This window comes from Acipenser ruthenus, chromosome 6, assembly GCF_902713425.1.
Source record: "Acipenser ruthenus chromosome 6, fAciRut3.2 maternal haplotype, whole genome shotgun sequence".
NCBI classification, from domain to species: Eukaryota; Metazoa; Chordata; class Actinopteri; order Acipenseriformes; family Acipenseridae; genus Acipenser; species Acipenser ruthenus.
Window position 1 is genome coordinate 8,414,430 of NC_081194.1, and position 11,562 is coordinate 8,425,991.

Consider the following 11,562-nt stretch of genomic DNA (forward strand, 5'->3'; position numbering starts at 1 on the left):
GAACCCTACCCAAGTAATTAAAGGATTTTAAAGCTTTAGAGTAAATATTTACTGATATATCTGGATGGTTACAGAAAAGCCTCTTGTGTCTACAGCCAATGTATTACTTTACCTTGTATCCTCTCATGTGCGTACCATACTGAGCATTTCTTTTGTTGCAGAAGCGAACATTTATTCAGAAGTCAGCTTCTGCGTCTCCTGATGAAAGCTTGATATTCCTCAGCTGAGTTGACTCGGGATGTGCGATTTAAAAAAAATAAAAAAATAAAAATCCAATTAATCATGATTACTATTGAACAGTAAATCATTGCTACCCTGGAGTACTTGTTACATATATACATTTCATGTACGCTATAAGGGATGTTTTTTCCTTCTAACTTTGAAAGGAAACTCCATTTTCATTTTTGTACTTTCTCCCCCCTCCTTGTTAAAGGTGATCAAGGAAATAAAGAAGGATAAGGTGTTGATGCGTCGGAAGTCGGAGCTGCCTCAGGATGTGTACACTATAAAAGCCCTGGAGTCCCACAAGCGGGCAGAGGAGTACCTGACTGCCAACCAGGAGGCACTCTGATGTGGGACCAGCCCTGCCCTGTCCTGCCCTCTAGGGAAAGCACCCACCCTCCCACACCACCTGCTTTCCTCTCTTCAGCCGGAGAACCCTATCTGTAAACATGTTTACACAGCACCACACACACACACACACAAACACACACACACACAGAGATGCTCACACAGGCACCTGCAAGGAAATTCGTTGAGCAGTGTTTTCGTTGCCCTATCCTATTGTCTTTAACCTTGTCATTCACACTGTTTTGGTTTTAAAATGTTAGTGTCCAGTACGACAGCTATGAAAGTATCATTTAATTAGATCTTGCATCTTGTCATTTTTTAGCAAACACAAAAATCTTGAAAAAGTTGCCCCCCCCCCCCAGTTTTATTTTTGATTACAAAGTTTAAACGCTGCTTGTAAATCTCCTTTCCAAACAAGTCTTTATTTATTCTTGGAGATTTACAATAAGGCCTACTATTCCAGTGTTTTGGGTTATGTGTTGTTCAATTTGTGTTTAACACCTGATATAAAAACAATAAAAATAAATAAATAGAATATATTCTATAACTGTTAAAAAAAATCCAACAACAGGCTGTGTCATCGCCGTTAGTTCCCCACTTGTGGCTTTCATCACAAAATATTGTTTTACTGAGCCCAGTGTGATCATTTACTGGTTGGAACTGAAATTCTGGACCAGTTTGATGTCTTTCACTTGGCATGGAATAGTGTGGTACTACTGCTTTGTCATGATTCATCTAATCTTAACCAACTCGTATTTAATCGCACTTAAACACAATATATGATAACATTATTCAGTCACTCATTTCCGTAATAAAGAATTTGAGATTTGAATTAAAAAAAAAAAAAAAAAAAAAAAAAAAGATAGCTCTGCTTTTAAAAGCAATTTATCTGGAGTATTTACTAGATATTTAATTTGAATGATCTGTAATCACATATTTTAATTGATCACAGTTATTGTATGAGGACTCAAGTTCACTTTCTGTTTTCTGGATTTAGACTTTTGAAAAGTAGAATATATAAACTTTGTAATAACCTGTTCTTTTCTTTCGAGTTTGTGTGTGTCTAAAGATCAGGCTTTTCTACACATTTTAATTTTGAAGTTATGTTCACGTGAGGTCCCATATTTACTTATTGCACTTATGTTCTGTTTATTTCAAAAAGCCTTGTCATTTTTTGTAATGCTGGTATGTTGTAAATAAGCCCAGGTATTGTGTATAGTTTGATTTTAATCCTACATCTCCTGTTCTGCTGAAATGTGACGATTCGATAGGATTAGTCAGTCAGTACGTTTCAGACTGTTGAACAGTCAAACTGCAGACCACCTGCCTGGAAAAAAAAACATTTTCAATGCATGGAAGTGTTTGGGTCGGATCTAGAGGTTAGGGGTATGTTACTGGGAGCTGTGGTTTAAGGGTAATGTGCTTGAGTATGGAACGTATGGGCAAAAGCACAATGAACGTCCCCCCAATATTACTATCCCTATAGCTTGTAAATACTGTAGAACTCCCTATAGCTTGTACATTTTGTGGGGTGTACTTTCTCCCTAAGGTGTTATAGAATGTTACACAAAGCATTCAGCATTCATTGCATTTCTTAGTATTGACATAAATTACATTCAATTCTCTGGGACCTTTACTGTGATATCACCCATATGGGATTTAACTGGTTTGTAGAGATCAATGACATCTCGTCCATCAATTTAAAACCATGAACTTGCATTTCCAGCACCCATGGCATTGTACTGCATATTTTTCTATTTTGTCCTACATCTTGTTTAGCTCTATTCAGGAGTAAACTGCCTTCCATTATACTTTTTTTAATTCCTTGTGCAATGCAAAACTAGAACGTAGTGTGTGTTTTTTAGACCGCAGTCTCTTCAACGGCTGGATTTGTAATCATGTGTAGGAGAGCTTTTAAAAAAAAAAAAAAAAGAAAAAAAAAAAGAAGATATATTGCAGATAGAAAATCCTTTTTTTTCTGTATATTTGCTTGTTTTTATTTAGTCTCTGCCCTAGATTATATCGTGTATAGATAATAAACAAACTAAAAAAAGCGCCTAAGCAATGTTAAAAAAATCTAACAAAAAAACAACCACCATGCATCAGGTGTATGGGACAGTGCTCTACAATCCTTATGCGGGGACGGGGAGGGGGTAAGAAACTATGAGACTTGCTTATTATTCAGGCTGTTATAGGGGAGGGGAGGGGGTCTGCAGTAAAGTGTTGCAAATATTTGTGTATTGTATATTGTAATGTATGTTGCTTAGGGTTGCAAACCTGTCCCCGATCCTCCCTTTCTCCTGGCTTTGTCAAGACCACCTCTGCCCTGCTGCACGATTTCAGTTTTCAGTTACAAGGTGTGCTACTTGACCTTCTCTATCATTCAGTTTCTAATCATTCCAAAGGTGGGATCCACTTCTCCCAAAATGAGGCTGCTGGTTAAGTGATTCTCATAGACAAGCCAGGGCAACAGCACTGCTGCGGGTAGTGCTAGTTTAGCGTTTTAAGAGGCAAGAGCAGTTAATGCAAAGGTGTAGATGTTCACATTTAAGCTATTGCATAGACCCATTAAGTGGAGACGTATTTAGATTGTTATTGTATTCATTCCTTATGGACCAAGCCACACTAAATACTGTACTTCAGAATGTGAGAATTGCTGTTAGCTAAAATGTACTTTTATTGTACTAGTTTTTGCTTTTGTAAATCTAGTGGGCCCCTTGACTCCATGGCATAATGAAAAACACAAGCTTTTTTGTTGTCCAAATATGTCAAACTACACGAGTCAACAATTTAACAATAGTCTAGGCAGCTTATATGAAATCTAAAGCCCTCTTCTAAAACACCAAATAAATACTTTCACTAAATACTGTACTTCCATAGCTTATGCAGACAGTGTTCTTTTTAAGTTCATGTTTTTATAAATGGTAGTGTATAATGTGGCTTTCAAATTTGTTTTTATTAATAAAAGATTTTTCCTGCCTGATAGTCAGCAGATACCCTGAGTCAATAAAAATAAAATGTTTATTTGCGTGCCTTCCCATAGGGCCCTGTTTAAATAGTTTGAACATACCTGCAAGGCTGAGAAACCCTAGCTCTCAGCGTGAGGTATACAGAGCGCTGTGAGTGTACTGGGTGTTCATTTTCTCCAGCAGCTTTAGATGAATTAGAGGCTTATAGAGAAGAAATGGTCTTTTCCCCATCTCCCTCCTCACCCTTTCCCTTCAATTCTGACACTAATGTTCAGCAACTTTCCAGCTCTCATATGTACATATATTGTACTTTATTTAGGTAGAGCATTACATAGTATGAAAATGTCATTTTGTACAGATGTTCATGTATGTACAGAACAAAATAAAATGGGTCTCCTTGAAAAAGAATGATGTGAAGTTGGCTTAATATGTTATTTGTATTTTAAGTAAAAATAAGTGCTGCAGCTGGCACTTTCAACATATGCAAGTTTTAGACGCATATTCCGTTTAATTCTAATATACTGTTTGTTAAATGTTTTGATGTCTGTGTCTATATTACTCTTGATAGGCTTATAACTTATAAAAATGTGTAAAGTGCTTCATAATGGTGGGATAATGAAACGGGCACGGTTACAAGTTTTTATAATAAACTTGACATTTCCTGGCCAATTTCTCCACACAACAGAAAGAGCACAAGAAATTGAGCACAGTGGTTTCTCATTGTTACAGGATTTCAGGGTGACAACATTCTGTCTATTTGAAGCATAATTTTCTTACCAGGAAAGAAACAACTTGTAACTCCTTTCCCATAATTAATCACCATTAGATTAGCTTGAATTGATTTGCAATTTCACTGCCACAGCTACATCTGGCAGTATTTCATAACCTGTTTCAGCATGGTACTTTGTATTTTCAGTGGTAGGGAAACTCCACACACATAATGTACCTGCACCCTTAACTTTGACCTGTGACCTACTGTAAAATGGCTGCCAAATTGTGGTCATGTGACTTTGGTGTCCAGATTATGCAAGATGGGCTGAAAGGCCTCCTCTTGTTTGTAAACTTTCTTATTATAAAGAGCTAATGCTTTGAGATAGTGGCTTTACAGTTGGTACTCTGCTGCATTCTACAATCCTCTTAATAAAGTTCTGGTCCAGGTAGTGTCCACTAGAACTATTTCACTGCCACATGTTTTTAACCTCTGTCCATGTTTATTTTCGTGCTGGTCTTTGGGTAAAATATATGAAAGCAACAAAGTCTCAAATTAGATGTAGTATATTCTGCCATAAAAATTGTGTTTCGTGGTGTATACATTTGTTAAATTCTTTGACCCATTCACCATTTAAATGACTTTCAAAAAACAAGTTTGATACAGAGAGGTGCAGAATGTAGATTCCTGAGCCTGAATTTCCTGGTTTGAATTTGAAACCAAACTTTAGGTTGGTAACCAACTATTGTACAGTTATGTTCATATATAATTAGGGCTTCTGATTTTTGGGTTTTAACCGATAAAACACCCCCGATACAAAAAAAAAATGAAATCGGTGGATAGTCAATAAACACCGGAAATACTGTGGAAATGCTTAAGCAATTCACATTGACTTTACCCTTTTCCCATTAAAAAATAAAATCTACAAAAATAATAAGAAATACATTTCCCAGTGCTGTTGGGCAATGTCCCATCTTCCTGAATTGCATCCATCATTGATTCGTTCTGAATACTTTAAATATGCCCCAACTACTGAGTGACAGCACATTCCAACATTTCTATTGGAGACTCCGCTTGCAAGATTTAAAACGAGATTACAATCAGGATGGAGGCTTGTTAGCAGGATTTAAAGCTGTATTAGTTAAGATACTGAGGATTTAAAACAGAATTGTGGCAAAATGTACAAAAATGACTACACACAAAAACCCCAGAAGAATATGCCCGCGACCATTTCGTTGTGGAAGACAGCAAAGGAAAGAAGGTATAACTTAAGTGTGCAAGTACTGTCGAGTTACTACTATACATATTTTGACAGAAAAAAAAGCGCTCAAGTATTTTGGAAAGTAAACGAAAACACTAATTTCATACAGTACATCAAAAACGATTAACATAAAGCTCAGAATAATCACTGAAAAATACAATTAATAAAACCCGAAAAACAGAAGCCCTATATATAATGCACACGCTTGTCAGCCAGGGGGAACTTCTAAAAAAAATATTGAGTGGATAGCAATGAATACAGTGTGGAAATGGCCTTTTTGAGCCCCAGTCATTTGGAATTATTTATCTTAGCCAATAGTGTGACTTGTGCAGTAGAATGTCAACTAACTAGACTACTAGGGGTTGAGTGCTTTTATGATAATAGACTCACACTCTAAACATAACAAAGATGTACTGCAAGGCATTCATGGTACAGTGATGCAAGTTATGAACCCTTATAGCCTGTAAAAACCCAAATTAACATGCAACATCTGCTTAAAAAAGAACATGTTTTATGGGTATGTGTTATTGATCCGGTTAACAGACTTCCACATTTCTGTGGAGCATTTTCTATTTCCACATAAAATACATGAGTTTGATTTATATTGGTTATTCTGAATTGGTATGTACCAAGCTGATGGGGGAAAAAAAAAAAGAATTCTCTTCACAAGAGTCAGCAATTTAACTATAACCAACATGGAAATCAATATTGATTTCCACTGCCTCCCAAGAACAAACCAAGGTCAAAACGTCTATACATTGAGACTATCTGTAAAATAAAAATTGCAAAGAGAACATATTAACATTGGGAAGCTGACCGAAAATGCAATTCCTTGGCCATTAAACTTCACAACACACCGTACAAATAATCTTTAGATGTCTAAAAAAAAATCCATTACTTGAAAAATGAACCATTCAATATTGTGAGAAGTTAAAAGCTTAGAATAGGTCCATTTTTAAGCATTGAATTTGTTAGCATGGTCCAACATCAGTTACCATATATAGTTTCACTCACTTTTTTTAGAACAAGCGTGGAGATAGCCAGCATCAAAAAATGTTTTCATATTCGGCGGTCCCGAGTGAATATTTCTTACCTGACCTCATTTTAGAAATTCAGACTTAAACATACTTTCTTTTCAAACACTGTCCTTATATAAGCAGAATGCACCATGAACGTTCATTGAGTAAATAACCCACATGACCCCTCTGGGGGCCCGTCCCAGTTGTCTGGCTATCCTCATTCACAAAATAACTACAGTACTCTATGAACATTCATGATGTATGGTCCATTTGCAAGCCATTGGATGTGCAATCAACACCCGATAACAAGGCAATGAAAACAAGAAGCATGGATAATCAATCTTTTTTACAAACTTATTTTTTAGTTTGTATTCATTCAGTTATTTTAACTCTTTATGCATTAAAATAATGAATTCTAAACAAAGAAAAACATCCTGTGGCGTTATGATTAGAAGCTATAGTGTAATCTACATTCTTTTACTGGAATATGAAAAGGATGCGGCCAGAAATTAGGATTCGGCTATTACATTAATCCTAGACAAACATACATTTACATCAAAAATACATTTTACAACCACGAGGAGAGGAATACGAAAAACAAAACAGCAATGGCTTTTGTTCTGTTTCACTGTAATACACCATCACATTACAACTGTGATTCAAAACCAGAATAAGAGAGGCTGGCCCAAATCAGGAATCTGACATCAGATTCTTTCTTATTATGAACTGCAGTATGCCCCAGGACCCCTTTTGAATGGCTGTTTACTGTGCACCCACACTGGCCCTCACTTTCTCTCCAGCTTCAAGGCTGACGCAGGTTGCCGGGATTCGATTGTCTGCTGCACCATGTCCTTCCACTGGTCGTCAGAGATCTCTCTGGCCCAGGATGGGATGCCCAGCGAGGGAAGATTAATCGCAGACATTGTCCTCTTCACCAGCTCCACATGGTCTGTTTGAACAGATACCAAGCATTCTTACTTAACTGATTAGTTTGGTATATTACTGTTTACACTGTTGCTGTGTACACCAAGGGTGGGTAACTGTGGCCCAGTTCAGATCTTTGTTCCAACCATGTTCTTAAAACTACTGTAACTGAACCAACTATTACCTGTTAAACCTGGAGAATAATGGGCCTCCAGGACACAGTTGCCAATCACTGCTGTACAGTATATATTTCAAATGTTTACATCTACACTTAGCAGTGTTGTTTATGGATATTGTAGGTATGCAACTTATTTTCTTTCACTGTAGGAGGCACAAGATTAAAACTATTCTTCTATGCTCACTGTACAAAACCACCTACCATACAACTACTTTCTTGCTCCCCCATATCATGTTTGGTCACTACAGCTACAAGTGTTCCACTGTGTGCTGTGGAAATGCTCACCGGGGTCCATAGGGATGGAGCTGCGACTGCTCTTAGCGACAGCTTCCTCGGGGTCCTCCTCTTCATCGCTGTCTGGAGGAGGAGGCTGGGGGAGGTGCAACCCCATCGCCTGAGACACACCCACAGAGAGAGAGCGTTTACACCTAGCACCTTCCAAACAACAATACATACTCACATAATATCACTCAACTCCTGGAGGAAAACTCCAGTGTTTACCACGGCAAGCTTCAACCCAAAATATTTTGAAGGGCAGACAAAAACTAAAGTGGACAGTGTGAAAGAAATGCAGATTTAATATTCGTAGCTGTCTGTCCAGAACAAAGCAACAATGAAGAGCAATTAATCCTCCTGTGGCAACTGCATCCAGTTCTTAATATTGGGAGACGAATAGGTTACCCGATTCTATTCTCCATGAATATCTGTGTGACGCTGGTGAAGTAAACCTGTATAAGTACTACAGTATGTTAACCAGATAGCCTTGTATTTTACTGAAATACAGAGTTCCGCATAACAGGTAAAGAGATACAAATAGTTCACTGAGACTAGGTGATGCAGCAGGCATACCCTGCAACAAGTTCTTTCACACCTGGAGACCAGGGGCCTGTTTCACAAAGCGATTTGATGCATTTCGCAGGCTTCTAACTAGTCATGACGCTTCTTAAAATGTTTTCTCCAAAAGAAAAATGTCCCAGCGCAAGTGCAAACGACTTTTGAGAAATGTTTACTTCCCATAATTGTAACTAGTTCTCCTAAAGAAAACATTACCTTGATGTGTGACATGACAATTAAATATTTTTTTTTATAAATGTAACCTGTTTCACTGATATAAAACTCTACCGTTTCTACTTGAAAATTAATCACATTCTCAAGTCACATACCAGGAGAGACAGGTGGTAGTCTCAATCTCAACCCCCAGACCCGATTCTCAAATCTGTGCAGTCATAATCGTGAAGTGCAGCAAATTTAGCCCACAGTATGTAGTTATTTTTTATATATTTTGTTTGAATTTGCCTTGTTCGAAATTATTATTATTTATTTATTAGCAGACGCCCTTATCCAGGGCGACTTACAATTGTTATAAGTTAATCACATTATTTTTACATACAATTACCCATTTATACAGTAGGTTTTTTTTTTACTGGAGCAATCTAGGTAAAGTACCTTGCTCAAGGGTACAGCAGCAGTGTCCCCCACCTGGGATCGAATCCACAACCCTCCGGTCAAGAATCCAGAGCCCTAACCACTACTCCACACTGCTGCCCTCCACAAGTTATGTTCTTTTTTTTTTTTTTTAGAAACATGGCAAAAAAATACAGAACTATCTAAAATGTTTGTTTCCACTAAAAAGCACACATGATTACTGCCCCTTTAATCCTAATGATAAACTATATACCTGAATCCTCTCCTGTATGCCTTGCACCTGGGTCTCTGTGTCTTCGAGCTGGGCAGTCTGGCTGACAGCGTGCTGACCCGAGTCGGGGTCCTGGTTCAGGGGCTGGTAGTAGTAGCCTCCTCCTGCCGCTCCCTCTTCCTCATCCACCTCCACACCCACCTCCTCCTCCAGTTCATCTTCGCTCCACTCCCCTCCCCCCTCGGGCGGCCGTTCATGCCCCAGCTCCTCCTCTGCATTTGGGAAGATTCTCTCAGGACCCATCTCTCTGGCTCTCTCCACTTCCATCCACGAGCACTGGGCACAATCTACAGCAGTGTCGCAAACAGATGGATTCAGGGTAAAAGTGGCTTAACTACACACACTATCCTCCAACTAAAGAAACTGATGCTTGTTTGACACATGATGCAAATCCTGCATACTTCACTTGGAAAATTCCAAGTGAAGTATCCAGATTTAAGTTTATAAGAAACTACAAAAAGCAGAGCTCAAGCAAACTGCAGTATAGGTATGTGTAAAAGGACGGAAGCTGGGCGCCGCGTCAGCAGTGTATCACACACCACTGCCCATTACTACACCTGTTCAAACAAGGGTTATTGTAACCCACTGATGCATGTAATCAAACATGGGTTTTCATGCTTTAATATTATTTATTTTATATTCTGAATTAGCTGAAAAACTGAATTTACTGTACTTTATAACAGTAAATACATATCTCAGGAGTGAAACAATCCTAAACAATATGGTTAAGTTATTGTTATTCTCACGAGGGCACTAACCAAAACGTTTGTCTATATGGTGGATGATAAGCCACATATGTTTGTTTGTTTGTTTTACAGCATTTTTACAACATTGGGGAATTAACACCTCTGAATTGCTAAATTCAACAACTTGAATAATGTCACGCACCATACAGAATCAGGGTCTCGTTTATAACAACATACATACCTCATAATCAAAATTAGATATATATATATATATATATTTCTACCTTAGTCAAATCACATATCGGAAACAAATTGTTCACGCCAAATGAAATGTATGCGTTAATATCGCCTTGATAAGATATACATTTTATACTTAAAATGAATAAGGTCGTGTATTTAACCAAGTGGCTAAAATCTACTCAGCTTACCTGCTTTATTGTTGTTTTTCCAGTTACGGTTTTAAAGGTTTGCGTCCTTTATAAAAATGTATTGCCACAAAACATCTCAGCTATCTACTTCCGGCATCATCTGACCGGAAATACCCTGCAAGGCATTGTGGGCTACGGGTGGAGTGCGCGGCTGTAGTGAACACATGGATAGGGTGGTTAGGAGAAAAGTTATGTGGAAAATGTATATATATATTTTTGTATTTAGTACCTTAATCCACAAGTTATGGTTTAGCGATAAGGCAAAAATACAACACTGCAAGGTGTTTATTTTTGACTTTTTGACTTTGAAATATGTAGCGTCACTACGATTATAAGATTCTAAAATGAATTTCCTGACTGAATTAGCTCGAGCAGCCTTCGGAGGTAGAGCCCCGATAAATCCTCCAAGTTTCAGACACCATGAAGATGCAGCTTTGTAGTGTTGACGTTATACTTTAAGTGACTTAAATAAAACAGTCATTTTAAAACACAGCCTTTTTAGTGAAGTGGATTTAAAAAAAAACAACTTTTGAGTTTGCAAAGGCTGAGTTACACACAGAAGACTAAACAGTTTACGAAGAGCGAAATACGCGTTAATAAAGTGTTTGAAATCCATTCACGACAGGGATGTGGAGTGGCTGGATGAGTCTGCTGGGAGGCTGTGTGGTCCAGTGCTTAAAAGAAAAGTGTTTCAAATTCCGGCTCAGCAACTGACTCACTGTGAGTGACTCTGAGCAAGTGACTTAACCTCCTTGTTCTTTCGGGTAAGGCGTTGTAAAAGTCTCTGCAGCTGATGCATAGTTCACACACGCTAGTCGCTGTAAAGTCACCTTGGGGAAAAGCGTCTGCTAAATAAACAAATAATAATAATGAAACCTGCACATATACAGTACGTCAGAAATTGACCCACTACATTGTCATTTTTTAAATTTTATTCTATTTTATGTGTGTGTGGCTATTTTATACATTATCAAGCATTTTTTTTATTATGCGTTAGCCCCTAGTGGCCAGCTCTGGTGCACCACCTCCATCCCCTTAGCTTGCACAGGATTTCCCATTATTTATTTATTTTTAAATATGCATCTCTAAAATGTAAATCTAGTTACATGTTGAGCAGTGACA

At 37.9% G+C, this 11,562-nt stretch overlaps 2 protein-coding genes across 2 annotated transcripts in view; one reads left to right on the plus strand and one right to left on the minus strand.

Annotated features, from left to right (window-relative positions):
* Positions 1-3,947, plus strand: part of LOC117410921 (serine/threonine-protein phosphatase 2A 56 kDa regulatory subunit delta isoform-like) — a 38,765-nt gene extending 34,818 nt beyond the window's left edge. Inside the window, exon 18 of the mRNA XM_034017876.3 lies at positions 434-3,947. Within this exon, the coding sequence (XP_033873767.2) occupies positions 434-571 (138 nt within the window). The 3' untranslated portion in view covers positions 572-3,947. The remainder of the gene's footprint in view (positions 1-433) is intronic.
* Positions 3,948-5,998: 2,051 nt separating this feature from the next.
* Positions 5,999-10,576, minus strand: mea1 (male-enhanced antigen 1). Its single transcript, XM_034017877.3, has 4 exons — positions 10,441-10,576; positions 9,309-9,613; positions 7,916-8,024; positions 5,999-7,477 (listed from the first exon to the last, which is right to left on the minus strand). Exons 2-4 carry the CDS (start codon positions 9,591-9,593, stop codon positions 7,314-7,316), a joined length of 558 nt encoding a protein of 185 aa, XP_033873768.3. The 5' UTR covers positions 9,594-9,613; positions 10,441-10,576; the 3' UTR covers positions 5,999-7,313.
* Between the last annotated feature and the right edge of the window lie 986 nt (positions 10,577-11,562).